The sequence below is a fragment of the Myxocyprinus asiaticus genome, chromosome 50, assembly GCF_019703515.2.
Source record: "Myxocyprinus asiaticus isolate MX2 ecotype Aquarium Trade chromosome 50, UBuf_Myxa_2, whole genome shotgun sequence".
NCBI lineage: Eukaryota > Metazoa > Chordata > Actinopteri > Cypriniformes > Catostomidae > Myxocyprinus > Myxocyprinus asiaticus.
This window is the reverse complement of record NC_059393.1, coordinates 8,907,151-8,934,619: the sequence shown is the minus strand read 5'-3', so window position 1 is coordinate 8,934,619 and position 27,469 is coordinate 8,907,151. Positions and strand designations below refer to the sequence as shown.

Here is a 27,469-nt window from a genome sequence, read left to right as displayed (position 1 = left end):
TGCCTTTCAAGCCTTCAGTACTCCATGCCATCTTGCAGCACAGCCAAAAGCAAAAAGGCTAGATAGAGCACATGGACCCTTCCCAGGAAAACTCATTAAATTCACATCCGAGGCACCATGTTGAAACCCTCAGTTCATCACAGGGTAATCAAATAGAGCTCAACTCCCTAAAGCCTGTGGTACAAGTAAATATCGAAAAGCTGGGTGGCAAAAAGCCGAAAATAAAACTGAAGACCAACAGATGTCATACTTTTGCAGGGGGAAAAGTATTTTTTTGGTGGTAGTGACCAATGTTTTAGTCTCATGCTGTCTGTGGTTAAGTGCTTTCAAGGTGCTAGTCACAAGAGGGCAGTCGCTGTTAAATTAATCAGCTGATGATATCATCATAGAGTGTCTCATTAGTGGTAGACACCAATTGGCATTGAACAACGCAGATGGGATTGGAATTGTTGCAAACAAATAATGCTAATTAAAGCATATTACTCAGGTGCCAATGGGATCTTCACAAATGATCGGTTGATTTGTTGTTTTCCACTGTTTTTGCACAAGTTATAACTCATAAGATGTGACACTCCTAAATACACTCCTCAGCAGGCTATTTACATAATTAGGTGTTTATAGCCTGACAGATGTTACATTAGGGGTTCAAACTTTGTTTCTATTTCTGAGCAGAAACTTAACCCAAAAACTCAACTGTATTTTAGCCTGTAGTATAAAAAGGATGTAAACTAAGAGTGCATGGATTGTCTAATACCATGATTTTCTAATCAAAATTTTCTGCTTTTTTTTTTCTTTCTTTTTTTTTTAGACAAATGGACATATAATATGGCAGACTTTTAAAAAAATCTTCATACCACATGAAGCTTGTGACTACAACAAAGCATGCAAGTAGTCATGCACACCATGAACTTCAACCAGAATCTCAATCCTCTGCAGAAGGGAGTATCAAACAGTATTGCTAAAATGCACAAATAAAAAAGCCACAGGATGTTACAAGGTGGTTTACGACAATGTGGTGGGTTTTTGTGTCACACAGAAAACAGATTTCATGTTTTCTCTAGAAAATAAATACTGTACGCCACCATTTTAAAAGTACCACATTGATGGTGTTGGTTTACAAATGAAAGAAACATCTCAGCCTTTGACAATCTGGGAAAAAGCTTTTGACAATTACACCACAGAGCTTGCAGCAGCACAGGATCTGCAGAAGCTTGCAAAACAACAACAAAGGTTGAAGACAACATGACAGATTTGCGAGCAAATGGGTTGATTGGTGAATGAATGAACAAATGGATAGACAGGGACAAGTTCACAGGAGATGGATGGTAAGGACACCAACATGGGCTGCGTCACAAAACAATGTTTCTGCGGGTTAATGATGGATAACACAGACAAAGAACGAATTGGCTCTTTTTACCCATTCTTGCTCTGGACCACATGACTGGTTTGGGAAGAGAGAGTCCCTTATGATGCTCACCATTAGCTGTTGGAGGGGAGAAGAGTGGATGTTATGGAGAAAATGAAAGCTAGGGCAGCATCATATTTTTTTTTTTTTATTATTTTAGGTGCACAGCAGCTGAGCATAATTGTGGTTTACAGAGATCCGCAGATGGAAGTTAAGTGGAATTATAGGTGGCCGCTCAACTGCCTGAGGGGAAGAGAGGCCCTTTAAGATAAGATTAGTACACCAGCCATCTATATGCCTGTCAGGCTTAAACACATATTTCACTGACAGTAAAACTGTCAAAAGTGACGAAGTATGATGGCTGGTTTGCATACACACAGTGGCAAAAGTCTCTCTGAAGAGAGACTAAGGGACCTACTATGCCAATCTGTGGTGCTGGAAGATAAATGCAACCAAAATAACTTGGTGCTGCTGTTAGTGGAGAACGTAGAGCAACTCAATGTGAAAGTTCTCCACAGAGGGAAGATTATAACAGGACTGTACAAGGGGCTGCAAGAAAAAAAAAAGACAGCAGAGTAGGGCCCTACTTGAATAATCCAACTTAAACTGCTAGCTGTGTTTTGGAACATAGTAGCTGGTTTACAGCTGGTCCAAGCTGTTCTTTTGCCGGTCGACAAGCCACCATGTTCCAAAAAAAAAAAACAGTTTGGCCAGCTGGTAGCTTCTTTGTCTTTTTTTTCTTTGCTGGTCCAAGATGGTCTACCAGCTTAGACCAGCTTGGACAAACTAGAAACCAGCTACCATATTCCAAAATTCTGCTTCCAGGTCAAGCTAGGTTTTTCAATAGGGGATGGGGTAGGAATAGTTTCTTTTACCCCCATATCTTCGTAAGGAGTCACCGAGCCTGGGGGAAGAAGGTCTCATGCCATTAGAGAGAGGAGAGAAAGGGTATCTGCCAAGTGATGACTGGTTCCTTCTAGTCACTGTTAGGATTGAATCATTGGGTTTGGCTGGAAGAGAAGAGATCGGGCTTGTCCGGATACTCTTACCTAGATGAAAAGAAAAAACAATAGCAGCTTTGGTTACACCATGTCAGCTTTGGGGAGTGAATTGCATGCTGAGGCATGTACAACCATGTGAGGGCTGCTTTGTGTCAGAACTATTTGCCAGTACTATTTGCTGGTGAGAGATGTCTACATTTAACATAATAAGCTAGCCCTGTTTCAGTAAACCTACTACAAAGTGATTTGATTTTTCTTCTAATAGTGCTTAATTGGATAGCAGTAACATTACTGCTTCATGTAGTGTGTTTTTTTAATCAGTTGTCTAATTAGCATGTACTATTAATCACATTTTCTGCCATGATTGTGGGGGAAACATCTGTGGAATTCTGTGAAATAAATGTAATTATGTTAAAATTGGTTGTACAGAGCTAAAAGTACTACATTCTTATTGGGAGCTGAAAGCTTTTTTCAAATTAGCCAAGAATTTTAGTAAATTAACACATAAGGATCATAGTATGTGTAGAACTTTGGCGGAAATTCCATGAAGACCTAATCAAGAGAAAAGTAACCAGTACATTCTTTCAAATGATAATGACATTATCTCTGTTCCAAAATCTATTGAGCTGCATTGCTGTCTACTGCTTACATACTGTCTACAAACACTGCCTAGTGCATTCTAACTGAAAAAGAACCTCATAACAGATTTGGAATGCTCTACTACTCAAGGCAGCAATTCCATGTATCTTACAAATAGCGCTCCTCAAGCGAAGCACACTGGAGACTTGGCATTAGCATGTTGCTAAAGTGACAAAGGAATACTCCAGTAAGCTTACAAAATACGCACCACACAAATATTGGGTTCATTGGTTCATTAAATGTAACTATTTTTTTTTTTTTTTTAATCAATCCTTGTTGGTATTGAACATATGTGTCTTGTTGGTATTGAACATACAGTATGTGCTCCATTAAAATGAATCCTAAGTCACAAAAGGCCATTTTTGGAGAAACACAAATTTGTCAAAAACTTTAGTTTTTTTGTTTTTTCTTGTTTTGGATAAAAGTCTTACATAGCATTTCTCCTTCGATCAGCCCCACTCAAAATGACAGCACAAAAAACACATGAATGAACATCAGAAGGAATTTTGTAAGACACAATGCCATTGACTGTAATGACCATCGTTGTCATTTATCTCAGGCAAATTATGCGATGTCCATAGTTTGTTAGCTGATAAAATTAAATGTAGAGAAGAGCAAATTGCTCAATTTTTTAATATTATAATTGTCGGGGCCTAGGTAGCTCAGCGAGTAAAGACGCTGACTACCACCCCTGGAGTCGCAAGTTTGAATCCAGGGCATGCTGAATGACTCCAGCCAGGTCTCCTAAGCAACCAAATTGGCCCGGTTGCTAGGGAAGGTAGAGTCACATGGGGTAACCTCCTCATGGTCGCTATAATGTGTGGTTCTTGCTCTCGGTTGGGTGCATGGTGAGTTGTGCATGGATGCCACAGAGAATAGTGCGAAGCCTCCATGCGTGCTACATCTCTGCGGTAACGTGCTCAACAAGCCACGTGATAAGATGTGGATTGGTGTCTCAGACGCGGAGGCAACTGAGATTCGTCCTCTGCCACCCGGATTGAGGCGAGTCACTATGCCACCATGAGGACTTAGAGTACACTGGGAATTTGGCATTCCAAATTGGGGAGAAAAGGGGATAAAAAATAAATAAATAAATAAATTATAATTGTCAGAGATGTGACAACAGATATGGAATGGATTTAACTAATTTCAGAGAATTTAACTGCTTCAGTGCAGGAAGGTGGCCATCTCTATGTGAATGTGCGAATGGAATCTTTAGAGCCCCTTTCTCAAAAACAATGTTTTATGACAGCCATTATTCAAACTATTATATCTCTGCAACTGCCTGTGATTGAAACATAAAAGTTAAATCAATAGAAAGCAGCGACCTACATTTTACTTTAGTGCATGCAACTCAAAATATGATTTTTGGTCAGTGAGACTCAAATTATGGAGCAGGTCAAATATAATCAGAATTCTCTTTCAATCACCCCAACCCCCCCATCTTGGATGGATTTTTTACTAAGCTTGCATCACAGTGCAATATGAGAGTCACTTTTCTGCAAAGGATATATGCAATGCTGCTTTAGAATTTGGCCAAACAAAGGTATCTTAGAAAGCATCATAATCATGTTACCTAACGTTTGGAACAGCTTTCGAATCAAGGGCAGCTCACCTTATCGCTAACACAATAAAGAGTTACCTTATCGCTAACACAATAAATCAAGTAAAATTTAGAAACTACTATTAAATGGACTATGTACTGTAAATGACTTGTGAATTTTACATTAATAACATATGTATATGTTTGGCTACAGTGAGGCTAAATCTGTGTGTTGGTGGTTGCAGTAAAGTGCAGCAGTGCATTCCTGTGAAGACAAGACATGGTGTATGGGAGGAAATAGGAAAGCTGTGATTTCAGACAATAACAGACATAATATACACCGATGGGACAGTTGTAACAGTCTGCCTGACAGCGCAAACAAATGAGGGGATTATGGAAGCTGATGTCACCACGGTTCATGCTGTTTATATTGGCCCTCTCACTCACATAAGCTAGAGGCAGCTCTTCATATGATCCATAGAGCTGGAGTGTGAAAAATTGTCTATCTGTTAGAAGCTGAAGTTACAGAATTACTGTGTTTGATTGAAATGTGGTTTGTACATCCATTAATTTCCTGTGTCTGCGTATCATTTTCCTCCGAAACTGTCCAAACAAGAGGAGAATGAATGGAATAATATCTTTGAAGTCTGATATTCTGGTTTTTAGTGTAAACTCTGCTGTGGTAGAATGCATATGATGGTTGATGGATAGACAAGCTTGCACCAAAATAAATTCACCAAGTATATTTGTGGAAAATAATGAATTATTGAGGGAATATGTTATTTACACATTACCTGTCAGCCATCAAACCCTGAAAGTCATATTTTGTAAAATAAGTTAGAAAAAAATAAAATAACAAGAACAAAATTTGGGAATTACCAGTGGAACTATTTGGCATCTGAGTGGCACTAGGTGCCCTGGTTTGGGGGTGTCCGTGCTGTGTCCGTGCACCATTGGGTAGGAAATTAGGGGTGGGGGTGACAGAAGGGTGGGAGGGTTTAGTAGGTAGAAGTTGGGGGAGGATGGGAGGGATCTCCACCAGCAGAGAGGAGGCATTTCTAACATGGTTGTCTGAATCTGTTTAGGAGAAAGGAGCAGATGAGCACTCCCAACTGGAAAATCCAGTCATGCCAGATTAAGGTGGTCGAGTTGCTCAACCAATTCAATAGATGTTTTAGCATATGGTTAACAAGCTCAACCTTGTCCCCACCAGCTTAGCAAGATGGACCAAGAAGGCCTATGAGGCCAGCCTTGGCCCCATCAGCTGGTAGTCCAGCTGATCTACCATCTTCCAGACCAGTGATTCCTAACTAGTGGTACCTAACAGGTACTTAAGTAGGTTGTAGTAGGTGCTTTCAAAATTTGTCTCATTAAAGGAAGACAAAGCTATTTACTTGGTAAGTCTGTTTTCACCCATAGTTTCAATTGTTTTTATATATAAATTATTGTAATCAAAGAATGACGATGCAGTATATTATCAGTTAAAAGGAACACTGCTCTGATTTGGTGCTGATGAGGGGGAACTTGGGGCTGACTGATGAGGCAGTGGGTGTACATAAGACAAAAAAGTTGGGAAACACTGATGTAGACCAGCTTAGACCAGGTGATGGCCAGTTAAACCATATAAAAGTGTGAGCCACTTTAAGTAAATTTGAGCTAGATTTTCCAATAGGACTGACTACTGAGACCATAAATCCCAAATGAACTTGTTGACTTTGGTCTCATAATCAGTTTGGCTCTAAGTGGAAAAACACAGAGATAGTTGTATTGCTATCTTATCCAGAGTTCGGAGACAGAGGAAGACAGGAAAGGGTGGGACTCCCAAAGTTCTGCCTTTCCCTGCTGGAACTGAAAACATGTTACTGATTCTTTCTCTGCATGCACTGACTTCATGCAGACTGAACATAGGCCAGTGGCTCAAGATGCAAAACTCTGCAAACGAGGAATCCTTGAACTGAGGAATGAAGGAGTTGATGAGGTCAGAGAAAGAGATGGTTCAGTTGCTCAGAAGATGGGAAAACAAGATGAGCTTCAGACAAGGAGGCTAAAGCTGTTCCAGTCTAAGAAGTTCACTATGACCCTTACAAAAACTACTCTACTATTACCATGGTACAGTGATGGGATCAGATGGTAATACTATGGTACTTTGATACACAGTAGCCCCAAAAAGTATTTGGGTACTTTTGGACAATGATAGCAAGATATCAAAGTGGCATCTGCTTTCTTTTTTCTATTACTTTTAACCAACTGGTACCAAGGTAATTTTTAGTGGATGAATGAAGCCAGTTCCACTCAATTTCACACAGGTGTCTTAGCAGAGTAACCACAAGTGAAGTACATCACATGAACTATGGACATAGTTTGGCAACCAGAAAGTGGCCAAATAATTTTTAGTTTGATATTTTGTTATATAATTCAATGACATTCCAACAGTGTTAAGTGTGGCTCGAGTGTCAAAATACTTTTTGGGGCCACTACATTATATACCATGGTACTGACTGATTGCCATATTCATACTATGGTATCTACATGGTTCTTTGAGTGTACTTCAAAGAACACCATGGTATTATGATAGTACATTTCCAAACATCCACCACAGTACTTTTTAATTTGTAACTTTTTATTTTGTTTGATATTTTATTTTATTTTTTATTTATTTTTTTAGGGGAAAATTGTATGTTACCACATAAGTGGAATAATTCATTTATAATTTATTTTGAATTATGACCACTTAATGGATATTATATTTGGAGAGTAAATACTAATTATATGTGCGGAATCCTGTCTGTTCACAGAGGGAAAAAAAGAGAGAGAAAAGAATGAATGGAATTTATGGTCACAGGCTCACAGTTATGAAACAGCTGGAGGACTGAAGAGACCAGACATTTATAAGTCATGATGTGATTGGAAAGTGATGAATTAATAGGGGGCTGAATGGGCAGAGAGGAGTGTGACAGGGAAAGAGCTGATTGGTTGACTCAGTGTTGGACTGGTGCTGATGTGTACAGCGTGAGCAGGCTTAATGAGACTGCGTGAATGCGTGAACATGCATGACCACAAAGGGGCTTTCGTTGCAGAGCACTCTGGGAAAACTTACTCTCATACTTTTTCCACAGTGTGGAGGTGACCGGCCAGAAATCCTCATCACGGTGGGACTGAGACTTTCTAACTCAACGTTCTTACAAGTCATGCCAGCATGCAGCCAATCATAACAGCAGATGTCTTTAAAGGAATAGTTTGCCCAAAAATTAAAGTTCTATTATCATTTACTCACCCCTATGTTGTTGCAAACCCATGTGACTTGCTAACAGTACTTCTGCAGGACATACTGTATGAGGAAATATTGGTAAAGAATGTTGCGATCCCTGATTTCCAATTGACAGTGATTCACTTAAATCTTAAAAAAGCTCCAAAAAGTGTAAATAAATAAATTATATATATATATATATATATATATATGAGTCTTCTAAAGGCATGCAATAGGTTTTGGTGAGAACCAATATTTTTTCTTCTTAACTAAGCTATTTTACAGTAAAAATCTTGATTTCCACCATAGTGCATGTTAGAGAAGCTAGTTTACATTAAACTGCACTGAAACCATGCAAAAGCAAAAACTGTGCAAGTTTTCGGGGTAAATAATGCATGTCGTCATGTAAACGTTGCAAGTTGTTTCATTAACACCTCAAGTTGTTGCGTGCAAAATGCAAGTTGTCGCATAAACACCGCAAGTTGTCACGTGAACAATTCATCTAAAGACCAATAATATTTTTTTCTAAGGCATAATCTACAATTACATTTTTCATAAACCACACAATAATAAAGACATTACAGACATTACAGCTTCAGCATAATTTTCTGTAAAGCTGCTTTAAAATGATGTGTGTTGTGAAAAGTGCAATCCAAATAAAAATGACGACTTAGGACACTTTTGTGAGCTTTTTAAGGATTTAAAGTAAGTTACTGTGAGCTACCACTGTATGGAAATCAGGGATTGCAACATTCTTTAAATTATATCCTTTTGTATTCTGCTGAAGAAAGTCAATCATATGTGTTTGGAACATCATGAGAAAATTATGAATTTTTATTTTTGGGTGAACTATTCCTATAATCCCGCCTACACCCAGCAATAAGTCTGACAGCAAAGCGATGACCGACTGACTGCTCATTAGCAGTGATTCAAAACAGAACTTCTCTCGGTTACCCAATGGGAGCTGAGACCATTTTGGCTCATTGGCTCTGGGAGCAGCAACGGTTCCTTGTTGGTCCATTGGTGGCGCTGTGGGAAATAACGCAATGTTTTATAAAAGGAAAAAACAAAGAGATAGAAAGTGAGTAGGCTTCTCCAACAAGGCTCTTGAGAGGGAGAGAGTATTAAATGTTGAAGTCTATACTGAGTTTTGTGACGTAAAGTGTCAGTTTAAAGGGTATGACAAAAATAAATCAAGGGTGAAAGAAAGAGTGCAAAAAGAAAGAATGAGAGAAAACAAGAGGAAAAATTACCAAAAGATGTCCTTGGAGCTCCATTAAAGCCTGGGTTTTTGAACAGTCCTGGCTGGGTTTTGTTGTGGAGTGCTAGGGAGGAGATTGCGAATGAAAAAAGCAACACAAAACACACTTTCAAATGGACAGAGAATTGTACAGTATTACACACTCAGTTTGTCCCATTTTACACATGGACTGAAACACAGATTAAAGGTTCAACCAAAATGAACATTCCGTCACCATTCACTCAAATACTCACTCATTTACTCACTGGATGTTACAGTAACCATACAGCATACTGTAACTCCAAAAGATCCATAAAAGTATCATAACAGTTGTCCATAAGACTTGCGCAGTATATACTGAGTCTTCAGAAGTCATACTGTATGATAGCTTTGTGTTAGCAACAGACTGAATTGAACATTAATACATCTTTATCACAGCTCTCATATCTCATTGGTACTTGACGTGAAACTTGGTGCAGTGTGTCTTCATGCCCCATGTTTGAGCAGAAGGTTTTTAGTGAATGACTTATAATCATTTTATAATTTAATGACTTATATTTCAGTCTGTTCCTCACGCAAAGCTATCGCATGGCTTCAGAAACCTTGCAATGCAGCTCATGATTCATATGAATTACTTTTATTGTACTTTTATAGTGCATTTTATTTTATTTTTTGTCATTTTTGGAACATGACAGCCCCTGGTTTCCCCTTCTATGTACAATATGTCTACTTTTTCGTTCCGCTGAAGAAACAAAGTCATATTGGTTTGGAAAAACATAAGTGAGTAAGTAATGACAGAATTGTCATTTTTGCATGAACTATCCCTTTAAAAAAGAGCAAGTTTTGCTTTATTTACTACACCTGGGCCAATTCTTAAAAGTAGTAGTTGATGATCTTACCATGTCGAGGTGGGAACAGACTGCCGTGGGGTCCAGCCTGTAAAAAGAGGGTTGCACACATTTATTTTCACATTTATTAAGGCAAGGTAGAAGAGGTTGGTGAAGAAAATGTAAATGGTGCTTGCCTATAGAAAACATGCCTCCACAATGATAGGGTGTTCTTGGTGGTTTCTAGGATATTACTAGATAGTTGCTAGGTGGTTACTTACTGGCCTATGTCAAAAAAACCCATCCATGTCACTTTGATATTCTGGTCCCTTCTTCAATGTAAGTATATTGGATTGTATATGGGAGTTATGTACTTAAGTTTAATGCTTAGGGAAGGATAAGCAATGATCATTCAGATGCTAGCCTTAGCAGGCACCACTAAAAAGAGGAACAAGACATAAGTACTGCAGCATGGATGATGAAAGATGCAAACTACTTAAGAGAGTCAAATCAACCCTTTTAGTATTGTATTGCCAAACCAGAATCTAGAAATCCAGAAACAACCAGATCAATGGAAGAAAGTTACTGATTCTCTCTCATCGTGTCCCTCTCAATGTGAACATGTTTTGAATCAAATCACAACAACATTTCAAGCACCAAAAGCTGTGCATGGGGTGTTTTTAAGTGGTTTTGCCTGTTCAAGTCATTATGTGGACAGCCAAACAAGTCATAATTATCTGTAGCCCAATGTGACAAGCATCAACATTACATACCAACGTCTTGGCAAAAGGGGGTCGGTTGGGCTTGTAGGTTATCTGCATGTTTTTGTCTGAAAAATAATTAAAAAAAAACATTAGGGGTGTGATTTACACTTGATCAATGTTCAGATTTCCATGCAAAAATAACTTTGAATGGATTGTAAGGGTTTCTTCTACCTCCCATGTTGGTGTTGTGGATAACTGGCTTGCTCCATACTCCACTGCGTTCGTCTTTGTTGGGTCTGACGCCAAACTCATAGGGTGTGTTGGGCTTGAGGTTGTCGATTACAGTATCGGAGGTAGGGCAGGTCTGGTAGATCCACTTCCTGTTTCTCTCTCTGTAGCGAATGGTGTAATGCCTGTATGGGTTTCAAAGACAGACCATACAAAGGTTATTTGAATATCTATAAACAGTAGAACCCAAATGGACCCAGAGTCATTTTAAGACCTTGGTTTTGAAGTAACATAGCCAGTTATATATGTTAATGCTGTCAAATATAGTCAAATACAGTAAATGTAGCCTGTTGGAGTCAAGCAATGACCCTGTTGAAAAGAGCGTAACAGCACAACAGCTGAATTGCTTTTTTATTACAAGGCTCTCTAGAATACTCGATTCTGATTGGTCAATGGCGCCATCCAGCGGTCAGATATTGCTCTGTAACAACCGCACATCCGGGGATTTAGATGTATCAGACCACTCATCCGGGGTCTGCGAGCCAGCTTCTCAGATAACTATGCGATCTCTACAAGTAAGCTAATAAAAGAATTTCAACTCAAATCAGTGTTTCATGTACATTTATTTATTTATTTGGCAAGTAGTCTTGTAATAGGCTGAATAATGAGAAGTCAGACGGTCATTTTTACGAAGTAAACACCAACAGAACTCCGACGCAAACCAGAGGGTGATTCCAGCTGTTCAGTGATTTATTTCTTCTCACATAATTACATAAATTTAGCGCAAATTTATGTTTCATGTCCATTTATTTGTTTATTTGGCAAGCAGTCTTGTAATAGGCTAAAAATTGAAGAGTCAGATGGTCATTTTTACAAATTAAACCCGAATAGAACTCAGACGCAAACTGGAGGTTGATTTCTTTAACCTCAAATTACATAATTTCAATGCAAATCAATATTTTATGGCCATGTATTAATTTATTTGGTTAGTAGCCATGTAATAGGCTGGATAATGTACTGTCAGCTGGTTGTTATTGCAAAATAAACCCCTTTAGGGTGATACAAGACCCTTCCGCTTTGCGTTGTTGTCCTGATCACCCTGTCAGGGTTTATTGTGTGATAACAACCGACTGTACATTATCCCTTAAATACAACAGTTCAACAAACAAGTATCTAATATTGAATTACTTACGTTTTAGTCCGAAACTGGCCAATTCGTTTGTACATTTCTCCTCGGCCATGGAAAATAGTTTCAAAAGAAGCAAATGCATTCCAACTCACTCTCTGCACTGCTCTCATCCTCTGATTTGTTCACGAATGAAACTCTAGTTTGAAACTAGTATTTTTTAATGAATATTTTTAGTAAACAAACCTTTCTAGTTCACTTCCATTGTTTCGGTTGTAAGTGACTTAGTGATTTTTAACAAATCAGTCGAGTCCATGATTTAAAGACTCACTCGAAACATAAAAGACGCTCATCTGTCGCCACCTATTGGTGTAAATATGAAATCAGCAGGAACGGTCACTGATAGTACCAAAAGATCTGGAAAGCCTCAAACACTGACAAGTGGAGTGATACAGTGAAACAAACAGCACCAAAACCAGCACTAAGCGACATAACCAGCCTAGACCCACATGGAATCTGATGGTGGTCTAAGCTGGTCTTTTCAACAGGGGAGGTCTCTGTCTCTTAGTAACGTGGTTTTCTGTCACCGTAGCAATGATGTAGCAATAAAACGGAGGAGCTGACATTAGGTTTATTGAGAGCAGTGCTGGTACAAGACTTTAGCTCCCAATTCTTTTGGCCCAGGTCAACATTTCCAGTGGCCTTTCCAAAAGTCTCCCCTTAAAAAGCATTCACATGAGGGAGGTAAAGAACATGTCAGTGTGTCCCAACAGTGCCTGTATCCTCAAAAAGCATTTTAACATGTAGACACACACCTGCAGCGGCAGGGATCCATACTCCACAATTTTTTTTCTTTCTCATTGTAGAATAACATCACACTCGTTGAATCACTCTCTATTGAACGGTTACGTGACATAAATCCAGTCTCATGTCAGTGCAGTGAGAACATTGAATAAAAACCTGGAAACTCTAAAAAACCTGAGGCTTTTTTGCATGCACTGTATATTCTTCTAGGATGGGCCCCATAACCATTGGAGACAGACCAGCTAACATATGTTCTTAAAACATTTTCCAAACGTTACATTGTGGTTGTGGGAACTGTTGAAATGTCTAGTTTTCCTAACATGAGTAGAACATTACAGAACATTGTTATAAAGGTTAGTTTAACATTTTAGAAAACTTAATTTGCCAACTTCTTTATTAGTTTTCGCTAATAATTTTTTAAATTATAGAAATCTAGTTTAATATGTACAATGTTGCATTAAGAATGTTTTGTCCTAACACTGTGTGAACATTTATCGAATACTAATAACATCATACGGAGGTTCCATCTACATTTGTTCCTAACCTTTACAAAATGTTATTCAAGGTTTATTTCATTAACATATTTTTCCATGTTGTGTAGGTTAAATGGCCCCTAAATATGAAGTGAAGTGAATTAAGTCTTCCTCTGGGATTTGAGGCACTCATGTGGAACACTTTGTTGGATGAAAAAGTAAAATCCAGATGTTGTGTGAGTAACTCACCCATCCTCCAAGCAGTCGTTCATGATGTTTCCCTCATAGGGTGTCTTTAAGTAGGTTCCCCAGGATAGGAGCACGGATGTCGGTGTGACGGAATCTATCACCAGGTGGAGAGGTTTGTCCAAGTTCACCTTACCTGTTTAATGCCCACATTTAATAATAATTAGCAATGGAATGTGTGTTCTATCTAATGTTTATTGGAGGTTTTCAAACCTCAGGTTGCACCTGTTGACTCAATAGCACATCTGTTGCATATTTTCCACTGAATATACCCTGTCATGGACTATTTGGATTCTTAATCCATTGCAAATGCTTAATGAATGTTTTTGTTAAAAGTACAGCTAGCTGTGCTGGTACACTAAAACCGCTAATGTATGCATCATGTACCTGTACATTGCTTCTTCACATCATTGGTTGGGATAGGTTGAACAGCCACTAGGTACTTGGGCTCAGCATCTATGAAGACAAAGATCTCTAGTTAATCAAGATAGATTTCATGGTGCTACAAAAGACTCTTTCTTAAATGTTTGACTAACTTGAATTTAAGAACAAAGCAAAGAGGCAGCAACATGCATCAACAAAAATCCTGAGGAAATAATGGCTCAATATTTCTGTGGGGGAATAATAGAGTTCTGAAAGATTCTGGTGGACTTTTGTTTGGTAAAACATCTTGAGTTGTATAATGTGAAGCTTTTCACATGATTTATAGCCCTGTGACGACAAGAGTTTGTTAAACATCCATGTTTCCACTGTATCCCAGAATAAAACTGCACATTTGCCAAAATTTGATTTGTTAGGGTGCTACAATTATTCTTTATGCCTTTGTAATAGTTCTGAATATAAAAACTGGAAAAGTTATTTAGACATAAAGCCCATTTGTGTGATACAAAATTTGCCAGTATCAAAGTTTGCAACAATATGGACATTTGTGAGCATGTATGTGTGTGGCGTTTAAGGATGGAAAGATGCCATTAACTGTGTTATGACCATCTGCTGTGCACGTGTACCAAATTCAAATCTCAGCACACACTGTAAATTCTGAAACAATGATCCTTTAGCCTGCAGCCAATATTGAATAATGATGTGACTGTGTGTTACTGCGCTAAATTTGCAAAGGTAAAGAAGCAGAATCTAGGCCAAAAACTTAGGTTAAGAGGCTGTTCGGACCAAATGCATTCTTGCACTTAAAAAGCTAGGAGTGGCAGGGCTGCATGATTATGACAAAAATAATAATTGTTGATTATTTTCCTTGATGTTGTTATTTCGCTGCATGCCATATTTTTGATGTTGTCTACATGTCCAAAATAAGATGAAAGCTCTGTTCCTAAATGGTCAACTTTACATTGGCCCTCTTAGAAGCATAAAAACAAGGCTGTTTATTAAATTTGGAATAAATTAAAGACAGAAGCGAGCAACAGACTTGTCTGTGATTGGTTACAATGCTCAACCACTGCAAAAACAGGCATTAAATGAAAATTAAATAGAACATTTTGATGCAACATGAGCAGATATACATGGACTGCTATAACTGACACTTTTTATGATTAGTTAGTTGATTGTGCCAGCTGCAATTGTAACCTTGATTATTTATTCGATTAACTATGCAGCCTTAAGATGTAGTGCAAATCATGGAAAAGAACACGTGTCTCAAGGCACGTTTTAAAAGTTAAAGTTCTTTTAAACTTGACACAGTGTCTAAAAAGTACTCTGCAGTACTCTAGTGTGAAACGCTGAAAAAACAGCAAGACACAGGACAACACTCAAAGACGTCCGTCTAGCGATTGCTGTGGTGTACATGATCCCTAACTCCTAAGGCCTTGTCCACTAGAGACCCTAGCATCACCTTCCACCTTCTGTTTAAGTAGTCTGACATTGTGAAGTGTATGAGTTGGCAAAAACCACAGAATCCCAAAGCCACTTCAGTCTGTTATACCTTTAGAAACAAAATAAACCACCTGGTGTTGTTGGCCCATTATGTAAAGACTAACATTATCTTTAGGGTACAGGGAATTTATCCTAACCATAACCTTCTCAGACTGAACTTTGGGATTGGAGTTCCTGGGTGAATTGGAGTTAATGAAAATGAATGGAGAACAGGAAATTATTTTACAAGGAAAAATAAACATGGCTAGTGTTACTGGAAGTAATATGTGACCTTTTATCCTTGTCAAAAGTGATCTGCTGTGGCTTGAAGGAAGTGTTATAGTGGACTTTCTTCTGCATATTTTTGTGATTACATAAATACAGGGGTTGCAAAAGCTGCAACAAACACCATTCATTTTGGGTTCAATTACAGTTTAAGTTTTAAAATAATGGAACATTTGGCCAATTGTAGGTGCCCAAATCAAGATGGTGGTTTAAATGGATCGAGTGATCAACCTTTTGTGGTTACTCCTCCAAGCCTGTGCTAACCTACAAACCACTAATGTTGTTTTGTGGGTTTCATTCACATTATAGAGGGAAGACTTTTGCCTCTGTGGTTAAACTCGAACTTACCAATTTCAGTCTCGTAGGGTTCTCCGTTTTCTGGGAGCTGGATGAACTGTTTGGAGAACATGCTGGAACCATAGCCTAGGATGTAGCCCTCAAGCTTGATGTCAGGGTTGGGTCGAACAAACTTCAGAACTATGGTATCTCCAGTAGCGTTGATGCGAACCTTCATATTTTGTCTTCTTACTGGAAAGAGAAAATAAATAGTATCGAAATCACTTTTAATTGGCTCTTTAAAAAAAAGAAACAAGCGCTGTAGCTCCTCAGATGTTCTCAGCATATTCATGTTTGACATTCAGTAGCAGTAAAGAGGAATTTCCTAAAAAAGTGACTTTCAGAGTGCTGCAATGAATAAATGATTAATTACTTAAAGAGTAAATTCAGAGAAAATAGCAGGACTTTATGTTTCCCATGTGTTGGATGAGGATTGAGAATTTATGGGGTTTATTGATTTATGAGGCCAAGGGGGGATGGAGGAGAGCTCTTCCGAGGAGCGCAAAACGTGTGTGCCATGAAAATCATCATCGAGGTAAATCAAGGACAATCGTTTTCACAGTTTGCAGCTCCTCATCGCTCCGTGCAAAGCACAGTAGCATATGGACCTCCAATATTTTGCCTCCGTTACGCCACACTATATTATAAGGAATTATGAGCCATTGAGGATTTGTATTATTTTGAGAATTTGACACAGTCACATATCAAACGTCACATTTAAAGTGATCGGATCATTATCTCTCTAATCCTGCGCCAAGCAATTCATTATAAATGACCTCCTTTTATACCAGCAAAGTCTTTCACTGTCATTTCAAAGAATAATTTTCATCATGGAAAATGTCTCGAGTCCATTTCAGGTTTACTCTAAATCCAAAAAGCCATCAGATTTTTCCGCTTACACCTTGCTATCAATAAAAAGTGTTTAACGATTACACTGGGTTAAAGAGGCCACGGAAAGTCCTCCTTAAACTGATTTCAACTGGCTCGGTGTGGGCTTTTGGAAAGCGGTGTGTATCCAACATTTACAAATAATTACAAGCTTGATAGTTTTGGCTTATTAGCATCATCTCTCAAAGTCACAATGGAGCATCATCTTAAAACACAACTGGTCCTACGATGAAACAGAGGATTGGAAAGGCTAATTCAGTAACTCTTCTCATCCATGGCTTCTTAATCTTTTGAATCAGTTAAACAAACAAGAGGAACTGTGTGTGGTCAGAGAAGCTGCTGGATTTGTACATGGGAAAAAGGGCATACTTCAGAATTACGGAGATTGTTGTAAAATAAACTCCTCAGTGGAGGGCATACAAAGCAATTGGTAGGTGACCTCTGTTTGAGGTCTTCTCTAATATTCAACAGAAATGTACTTTATCACTTTGATTGACTATAATTAAAGGGCACGTGCAGTCTTTTTTCTTTATTTATTCTTTCAAATGTATTTTTTGATTTCTAAAGTGTGTCAGTGTTGTTTTAGACTGGGGCCAAGGCTCTGAGTCACGTGGTGGGCATGATTCTTGTGGTTGAGAGGTATGATTGGTTTACCTGTGCTCACCAGCTTGTCACCACAGCGCTTTTAAATGTTGCAGCTGAGGGATGTGTTCCATTCCCAAAATCTGATTCTTTAACATCTGACAAGAGTCATAAAAAAGTCATGTTGGAATTACAAGAGTTTTACAATGCCAGTGGAGAAGGACTGGACTGTGGTTTGGCCTCTATGGTCAGAGGCGAAAAAAAAGGGGAATATTTTTCAAGAAAATCATGGAGTATATTGTTGGCAATGGAAAATCCATTAATTTTCTGGTTTTGTAAATACTTCATTATGTTTTTTGGGTTATATATATTTTGACTTGGCAAGGCCAGCATACTGTTCTTCTACAGAAATGGTTTAGGGATTTTTCAAAACACGTAAACAAAGACCAAAACTTCTGACGGTAACTTGTCCTGGAGCTTTCAAAATACATCCACCAAACTTGGCACAGTCCTTCAGTCTATTCTGACTCGGGATACTAGAACTGATCATACTAACAGTTTTCTCATAGTAAAATTATGTAAAATCTGAAAAATGTTCAAACGAACCAATGTGTTGGTGAATCTAAACTCCTACTGTCTAAAAATTAAAATGTAAACAAACACACAAGCTTTTTTTTCTGCTTTGTCTCTCTTGCCTTTGTTCAAATGAGCCAACGTAATGTTGGTGAATTCAAACTTCAGCTGTCAAAAAATTTAAATGTAAACAAACACACAAGGCATTTTTATGCTCTCTATCTCTTGCCTTTGTCCATCCATTCATCCATCAATCTATAGAATCTTTCAGACAAGGCTTTGTCAAGCCAACATCAAAGTTTGTCAAGACAAACTTTACCTATATAGTATAATCTACAGTCATGGCCGCTCAGCAGTACAATGGAATCCACAGGTGGAACATTAGAAACTGTTATGTAAAATAATAGAATATTTCCAGCATTCATTATTACCATTGACCAAAATTTGCTCTAGAAGTTTTACCTGAGGACATAATCATGCATATCACAAAATCAACAATCCAAAACTGGATATCACATCTCTGCTTCGAGAGAAAAACACTTCCTATCCCTCAGAGTATCCAACAGATCAACTGATTATAAGTGGTCAGCCAAGTCACGTTGCACACTTCACTTGGCAAAGTAAATACTATTACAGGTGGAAATGTGCTATAATTTGAGCAATTAATGGTATTTTGCTCCCCTAAAAGTATTTCGAAAGATTTGTTTCCAGTCAAATGGACTGTGTCAGACCTAGATGCAAAAGAAAATTGATACATACAACAACAATTATTCTTTCCTGTGTTTTTTAGAACACAGAGATTTGATGCAGTGCCCTAAAACACTAGAAACGCAGAGGGTGGGCCAAAGACATGGATGTGGGGGAAGCACAAGGGGAGAGGTATATCTCATTTGACACCACTGACAAGCATAAGCATGCATGTTCTTTTCTGGCGCTTAAATTGAATGATTTCCAGACCGAGGCTGATCAACCAGCATCCAAAGCCCTGCCCCAAGGAGTATTCTGTAAGATACAATACTTTTTTTAGCATTTGCATGAATACGGTCCAGTTTTTATTGTACTGTGCTTCGTCTGGCACTTGTTCCACTTAAAACATAATTTTAAAAAAACACAGTGATTTTTCAAAGGGTCTGTTTGATTCACAGCAATCCCTTTGGACAGAGGCCACCCTATGCAAGGTACTCGCCAAGTCTGAATTTGTTCACTTTATCAAATTAAGTGATTTATTTTGAAAATAAGTTCTCTTTTTTTCAGTTGTTCATAAGTCTTCATGTTCAAGTCTTTCAATAACCAACTTAAAGAAATTTTAATTCATGTTTAATTAATAGAGAACAGCCACCTGTGCACTTTACTTGGAATAAACTAGAATTCCAGTCTTAATGTAGTACTCCAGACTATTTTGCACCACATTGTGACCCAAATATTCATGAAGATGATTTAAAAATGGTACTAAACTTCAGAATAAGTGAATCACCTGAGGGCCCAGAAGGCGTGTAAATCTACCATTTTCACAGACTTCAGCAAATCATTCATCTTCCAGGCACATTTACAACAGAATTGATCTCTGCACTCAACAGCTGCTCTCCTCGCCCCTTCACCCCCCAAATCCTTTCATCCTTTCTGTCTTGTTCTGACTCTTCAGAGGTGCTCATCCAGACATGCTTTAATATAAACTTGTTTTAGTAGCACTCAGGCAACCCTTTATCACTAACACAGTATCCAAAGTGTCCCAAACTCTCACTCAAGGACACTCATCCCCTAGTTAATCTCCCAGGCAGTCCAGCTAAAAAGAGCCCCAAACCATTTTAAAACCAGGTGACCAAGCTGGGAGACCAGCTAAGACCATCTAACCAGCTTTTGTTGGTTTTAACTGTTTTTTTTTTCTTTTTCTTTTTCTTTTTTTCTTCTTCTTCAGCAGGGTTGACAGACACTTTAATCCAAAGCAAAATACAGTGCATCCAAGGTATTCTTTGTAACTCGAACACATGTCCTTTGCGTTGTTAATGCTATGCTCTACCACGAACAAATCTTTCTTTCAGATAGTGTATAGATTCAGTACTCCGGGGTGCATTTTCAACTCCCAATGCTTGCATTTACAATACAGCTGCCTGCACATGTTTTGTTGAGCCATGTTTGTCCACAGCAACTGGAAGTACAGTAACAAGTATAAGCTTCGTCTGAGCCAGGTGAGAAAGCAGACAGCTCAGACTAAAGTTTCCCTCTATGGGGTCAATTATCAAATCAAATTCACGAGATGATTCGATTTCAACATGTCTAATGCACAACAACGGGCAAGTATCCGTAAAGAAACAGAACTGGCCAATAAAATATAAACACAGAATGCTGCTTGGCTGATTGACTAGATGTGCTGAGTGATGCCGGTACAGGAGAGAGGGCACTGAGCCAAAGCAGGCTTTCTCCCCTCTGGAGATGGAGGTGGTTTTTAATAGCTGATGAACAGAATGCTGATAGCGAGCCGAGAGCTTGTATTTCTAATGTTGTAGCTAATCTGAGCACACAGAGACGCTAGGAGCATGAGATCTTGCAAAGATATGGTGTTGCCCACCCAACAGGAAACGTTCCAACAACTTTAACTAATGTTATGTAAAGGTTAGGAACACACATTAATTAGTATTGGATAAAAGTTCTCACAATGTTAGGCCAAAACTTTCTTGGTACAAGATTTTTCTATAAAATAGATTTCTTTACATTTTTAAATAAAAAGTGATAAAGAAGTCAGCAAATTTAAGTGTTCATTCATTGAGTTATGCTTACCAAAATTACATTCTACTCAGGTTAAGAAAACTGGATATTGTTCTAGAACCCAAATGTAACGTTTATAAACGTCTTACCAACATAAATTTGCTTGTTTGCTTAAACGTATACACACATTCCCATAAACCTACTTTGGACTGCCGTTTTCAGCACTCACAAGCACTCACAAGCACTCACACACACACACACACACACACACACACACACACACACACACATATACTATGTTTTTATATCATTGTGGAGACTCTCCATAGACTTCCACGCATTTTTTGGATTTTATACAGATCTAATGATAATTTCTATCCCCTAACCCTAACCCCACCCTTAAACCTAACCCTCATAGAAACCTTTTTGCATTTTTACATTTTCAAAAAAACGTAGTTTAGTATGATAAATAAGCCATTTCCCTCGTGGAGACCGCTGGCTGGTGCCCACAATGTAGGTGTTCTCAGGTTTTACTATCCTTGTGGGGACATTTGGTCCCCACAATGTAGTATAAACATGCACACACACACACACACACACACATTAGAACACACACAATCAAGCTCCCTCATGGAATATACATACACACACACACACACACACACGCTGTGGTGCACATTCTAGCATGTTACACACTCAACTGCACAAAAGAAACATTGATTTTGGCCAGCTGCATATGCCATGAGGTAACCATTACTGCTCTATTGTTCTAAGCCTGTGTTTGAAATTTTAGTTCATCAAAATAAAATTTGTCACTTTGCCTAACTAGCACAAAGGGAGAAATTAAGGTCTCTGGCTAGTTTCTGAAGTCAGTGCTGGACTCATACTCCAGCACTGTAAAGATTCAGCAAATTGCATATGCCTGATTTTCCAGCACTTTTCAGGATCCATTCATCCAAATGTTTTCCTTTGCATAGTTTGGCTTTGGCCCAACTATAATCATAAATAGACACAGTATACAGTACATAATTCCCCTAATACATGCTATATTCTATAACAAGCAGCACATGCACTCCCAAACGCACCTGCAGGTGTCTCTTTTGAAAATCAATGAAAACAAAACTGATGCATGTGAAGCCAGGACACCTTGCCATGCAAATGCAACAGGTTAATAGAACTAATAGGTACTAAAATTGTATATTGTCCTAGTTAAGGCTCAACACTTTCATCTCAGTTGTAACAACTGAACTTCAAATCAATATGTTATTGCATCACACCACAATCTTAAATATACTAACTATTGCACAATGCACCTGCAACTCCATTGGCATTAAACTATTTCTTTGCATCACATCACAATCATAAATATACCAGAACTATTGAACTTAGTATCTTGTTCTAGTTGATGCTTAACACCTGCAACTATAATCTTTTTTGTACCATATGTGCTCTTGTACTGCAAGGCATCACACTGCAAGCATGCAGCAACATGGTGCTGAACTTGCCTCTGACCCTCTGCGCGGAGCTGCATGCAAGGAGGAGAATTCCTGTGAGCGTCAGTAGGAGGCTCAGGTGGAGAACAGTGCTGCCTGCCATGGTGCTCTGCTCCAGTCAGTGGAGGATGCTGCCCGACTTTAATAAAAATGCTGGTTTTGCTGGTTCTTCTGCTGGTGCTGGTGTTAGTTCAGGACTTCTTCAGCTCTCTATGTGCAGCTGCTGAGTGATAGACAGTGTGAGGAGTCCTCCAGGATGTATAGTGACTGGGGAGGGAGGAGATTGCTGATGCAAGCCTCAATCACACCCACCCACAGTGATCTACATACACACACTTGTCAGGGGTGAGCATGGCTTTCATTTTCTCTCTCTCTCCTTCACACACTCTCTCTCTCTCTCTCTCTCTCTCTCTCTCTCTCTCACACACACACTTTTTCTTCCATCAAGGAAATTCCCTGCAGCTGAGGGTGTGTGCTTATATTTTTGTACTCTAACAAATTGTTTGGACCGAGTACATGGACATGGGGCACACCTCCCATTACCCAAAAAGCACAAAGGGAATATGGGTTCCAAAAGGACAGTAAAAGAGAAAGCACAACAGTAGGGCATGAGGCCAGAAATGTACTTTATACAAGTACACAAATGCAGATGTGAGTGCTTGGCCAACGCAGTGCCAAGATGGGGTCCTATTTCACCTACAGGTCTAATGTGTGCTTTTTCATGGGTTTGGTGACAACCAACCAGAGTACACAAGGGGGCGATAGAGTTGCCGTCAAAATTTGTGCCATTAAACAGAATGTGTTATTATTCAGGTAAAGGCTGAATTACACTACTTACTTTAACACTGATTTTGGCCCCAATTTTCAGTTTGGCTGAATCTGTGCCAGTCGCCGGTAGTCAACAATTGTCGGCTCCAGGCTGCAGATTTTCAGGCCAGCCAGGGTTTAAAGATATCATAGAAAATCTAGTCAGAGTATTTCAAACATGTATGATAATTTAGAGCTGACTACCCACGACTACAGAGGACATCTCATAGTGTATGATGTTCCACAACTCAAATCTGAAGTCACGTTGAGCAGTCAATGGAAATCGAGTGCGTGAGGCCGCAATTTCTTTTCTCATTTAAATGTCTTACTCCTACAGAAATTAATTGTAATTTTGAAACAAATAAAAACAAAAACACTTGTATAAGATGAAGACTTATATCAGTAACCTTAAGTCAAATCAGTAACCTTATAAAACCTGTTTTATTCTACACTGAGTGGGTCCTCTCATTGGGGCTGCCATTTTAGGATCACATGATCTGAATACTACTCGCATAATCTCTGTAACCACCTTATTATTGAACACTTCCAATCATGGATTAAAGGGGTCATGTCATGAGGAATTAAATAAGAGGTCATTGTAATAAAAAATATATACTGTAAGTTTTAGAACTCAAAATTTTTTCTCTATGGATTCTTTTGAGAACCATGATTCAGACTTTGCAAAGAAACATGTATTGAAAGATGGAGCAGTGCCAACTATACTGGACATGGCAGTAATGCCGGTAAGTAACAAATGTAATTCTAATGTTTAATTTGCCTGAGTTTGTTTGATATGAATTATATAGTCAGCCATTTTTATTGCACTATAACCCATGATCAGAACTTTAATGCAGAGTGGATCGTGCCTATTACACGGTTACTCACTAAAGAAATACATAATTCCTAACAAAGTGTTGATTTGAGATTAAATAATTTATTATTTTAGAAGAATGCAAAGCGCAATGAAAGGCAGTTGAGATGTATATGCAAGTAAGGCTGCCAGCTGTCTCAACTGTCTCGTGTTAGCAATAACGTCCTGTATTTTGACCGAAATGAATTTGTCAGGAAGCCCTTTGTCCTGTGAATAAGTGGCTATTCAATCGAGGGAGACCCTCTCCCTCATTCGGAAGGCAAATTGACTGCCTGAGGGAATCCCCACCCGGCGAACATCTCGTATTTGTCAACATGGGAAGCAAATCCACAGTTTTCCTGAGCAACCACTGGGCAGCGCAATGATGATTCTAATTGCTTGTTTTCTGTTTGTGGTCTTGAGATGCAATGACTACCAAAATGAGCGATTCAGACAAAGAACAACAACTATTTAAGCTATTGTTGGCTGTCATAACAACTCAAAGTCAAAACACTTGATGCATCATGATGGCGCCGCGGATGGCCGCCTCGGTGTGGAGCGCTTCTATTGTTTCGTTGTTTTTGTTTGTTTGTCCTGTGTTTAGTAATCTTTTTTCAGTCAGTTTTACCAGAGACGAACTGCTGAACATTCAACAGCATACACCAGTCATCTTTTCCCGGATTTTGATATTCGGACGTTTTGTTTGACATTTTAGTCGGAGGCGCGGCTGTGTTGTTTAAACGCACTATGAGACGCAGGCGAGGGAGACGAGCAGGTGCGCTGGTCAAACTCCGTCGGCGGGGCTTTCGAACAACGCTGCCGAGCATTCATCTAGCGAATCTCCGCTCTCTCCCTAACAAAACGGATGAACTACATCTCCTCACCCGCACAAACAAGGACTTTTCAAACTCTACTGCCTTGTGCTTCACTGAATGGCTGAGTGAAGCCATTCCGGACAGCGCGTTACATCTGCTGGGCTTTCAGCTGTTCAGAGCGGATCGCATCGTGGAGTTAACGGGGAAAACGAGAGGCAGTGGAACATGCTTTTACATCAATGAAAGTTGGTGTACAGATGTAACAACGTTAAAGAAGATGTGCTGTCCTAATTTGGAAGTGCTCTTTATTAACTATAAGCCTTTCTACTCGGCACGGGAGTTTTCCTTGTTTATTCTGGTGAGTGTGTATATTGCACCAAATGCGTGTTTGAATGTCGCGCTGCAACAGCTGGCTGATCAAATCACAGACACAGAACAACAATACCCGGACTCAGATATTATTATTATTGAGGATTTTAACAAAGCAAACCTCACACGTGAACTGCCCAAATACAAACAACACATTACATGCCCAACCAGAGACAAATATACTGGATCACTGCTACACAACAATAAAGGATGCACATCGTTCTGTCCCTAGAGCAGCTTTGGGACTATCTGATCACTGTCTGCTTCATCTTCTTCCAACCTACAGATAGAAATTAGAATCTGCTTAGCCTGTATTAAGGACTGTAAAGAGATGGACCAACAAAGCAGAGCTGGAACTACAAGCCTGCTTTGATTGCACGGATTGGAGTGTTTTTGAGGCTGCAGACACCAATCTGGACAAGCTCACAGATACTGTTACATCATATATCAGTTTTTGTGAGGATATGTGCATTCCTACTAGGACTTATTTAACATTTAACAACAACAAACCATGGTTTACAGCGGAACTCAGGCAGCTTCGTCAGGCCAAAGAGGATGCTTACAGAGTTGGGGATAAAGTCTTGTACAATCCGGCCAGGAACACACTGAATAAGGGAATCAGAGTGGTTAAAGGAAGATACTCTGAGAAGCTGAAAAACAAGTTTTCAGCTAACGACCCTGCATCAGTGTGGAGTGGCATGAAACAAATTAAGAATTACAGAAATCCTGCCCCCAACCCTGTGGTGGACCAACAACTGGCTGATGACCTGAATGTGTTCAACTGTAGATTTGAAAGGCCCAATCTCACACCCTACACCCATTCTGACCTTCACTTCACACAAACACCAACACCTCCTGCAACCCCCCTCCTCCCCCCTCCTGCTACTCAACCTGCACTTAAGATCTGTGAAGATGATGTGAGCCACATCTTTCGACAACAAAGGATAAGGAAAGCACAGGGCCCAGATGGTGATTCACCTGCATATCTTAGATCCTGTGCTAACCAGCTGGCCCCCATCTTCACACAGATCTTCGATAGATCACTGGAGCAGTGTGAAGTCCCATGCTGCTTCAAACGTTCCACTATCATCCCCATCCCAAAGAAACCCAAAATCACAGGACTTAATGACTACAGACCTGTCACCCTGCCATCTGTGGTCATGAAATCATTTGAGAGACTGGTGTTGGCCCACCTGAAGAACATCACTGGACCCTTTCTAGATCCCCTTCAATTTGCATATTGAGCAAACAGGTCTGTGGATGATGCAGTCAACATGGGATTGCATCATATCCTGCAACATCTGGACAGACCAGGGACATATGCAAGGATCCTTTTTGTGGACCTCAGTTCGGCTTTCAATACCATCATCCCAGCTGTACTCCAGAATAAATTACACCTCTCTGTTCCCATGTCTATCTGTCAGTGGATTACCAGCTTTCTGACGGACAGGCAGCAGCTTGTGAGACAGGGCAAACTCACTTCCAGCACCTGTACAATCAGCACTGGTGCCCCCCAGGGATGTGTGCTCTCCCCACTACTCTTCTTCCTCTACACCAATGACTGCATCACCAAGGACCCCTCTGTCAAGCTCCTAAAGTTTGCAGATGACACCACTGTCATAGGCCTCATCCGAGATGATGATGAGTCTGCATACAGAAGGGAGGTTAAACAGCTGGCTGTCTGGTGCAGTCAAAACAACCTTGAGTTGAACTTGCTCAAAATGGTGGAGATGATTGTAGACTTTAGGAGGAACACCCCAACACTGACCCCCCTCACCATTCTAAACAGCACTGTGGCAGCAGTGGAGTCATTCAGGTTCCTGGGCACTACCATCTCACAGGACCTGAAGTGGGAGACCCACATTGACTCCATTGTGAAAAAGGCCCAGCAGAGGTTGTACTTCCTTCGCCAGCTGAGGAAATTCAACCTGCCACAGGCGCTGCTGATACAGTTCTACTTGAGTCTGTCCTCTGCACTTCAATAACTGTCTGGTTTGGTTCAGCTATGAAATCAGACATCAGAAGACTACAAAGGACAGTTCGGACTGCTGAGAGGATTATTGGTTGCCCCCTGCCCCCCCTTCATGAACTATACACTTCCAGAGTGAGGAAAAAGGCTGGAAAAATCACTCTGGACCCCACTCACCCTGCCCACTACCTTTTTGAACTGTTGCCTTCTGGCCGACACTTCAGAGCTCTGAGCACCAGAACCGTCAGGCACAGGAACAGTATTTTCCCTCAGGTTATCCATCTCATGAACAGTTAAATTGCCCCACTGAGCAATAACTATGGGCAATACACAGTTTAGTTTTTCTTATATTTATTCAACACATCCAACCTCTTCTGCCATTTCATTCCTCTGAAAAAAACAAAACAACATTTGCATTGTACAAAACAGATTTGTATTTACACTGTACATAAC

The 27,469-nt window shown here is 39.5% G+C and overlaps 1 protein-coding gene across 9 annotated transcripts in view; it reads right to left on the bottom strand.

Moving 5' to 3' along the window:
- Positions 1-22,422, bottom strand: part of LOC127438937 (target of Nesh-SH3-like) — a 30,098-nt gene extending 7,676 nt beyond the window's left edge. For 2 of the 9 annotated variants that reach the window (XM_051694853.1, XM_051694854.1), the window contains exons 1-12: positions 22,215-22,422; positions 15,980-16,155; positions 13,871-13,939; positions 13,487-13,619; positions 10,838-11,019; positions 10,676-10,731; positions 9,975-10,011; positions 9,089-9,160; positions 8,790-8,864; positions 5,468-5,665; positions 2,281-2,454; positions 1,418-1,483 (exon numbers count right to left, since the gene is read on the bottom strand). In XM_051694853.1, coding sequence (XP_051550813.1) covers positions 1,418-1,483; positions 2,281-2,454; positions 5,468-5,665; positions 8,790-8,864; positions 9,089-9,160; positions 9,975-10,011; positions 10,676-10,731; positions 10,838-11,019; positions 13,487-13,619; positions 13,871-13,939; positions 15,980-16,155; positions 22,215-22,309 — 1,333 coding nt within the window. In that variant the 5' untranslated portion in view covers positions 22,310-22,422. The remainder of the gene's footprint in view (positions 1-1,417; positions 1,484-2,280; positions 2,455-5,467; positions 5,666-8,789; positions 8,865-9,088; positions 9,161-9,974; positions 10,012-10,675; positions 10,732-10,837; positions 11,020-13,486; positions 13,620-13,870; positions 13,940-15,979; positions 16,156-22,214) is intronic. The other 7 variants (XM_051694855.1, XM_051694856.1, XM_051694860.1 and 4 more) reach the window with 5 other exon arrangements.
- Positions 22,423-27,469: the final 5,047 nt, after the last annotated feature.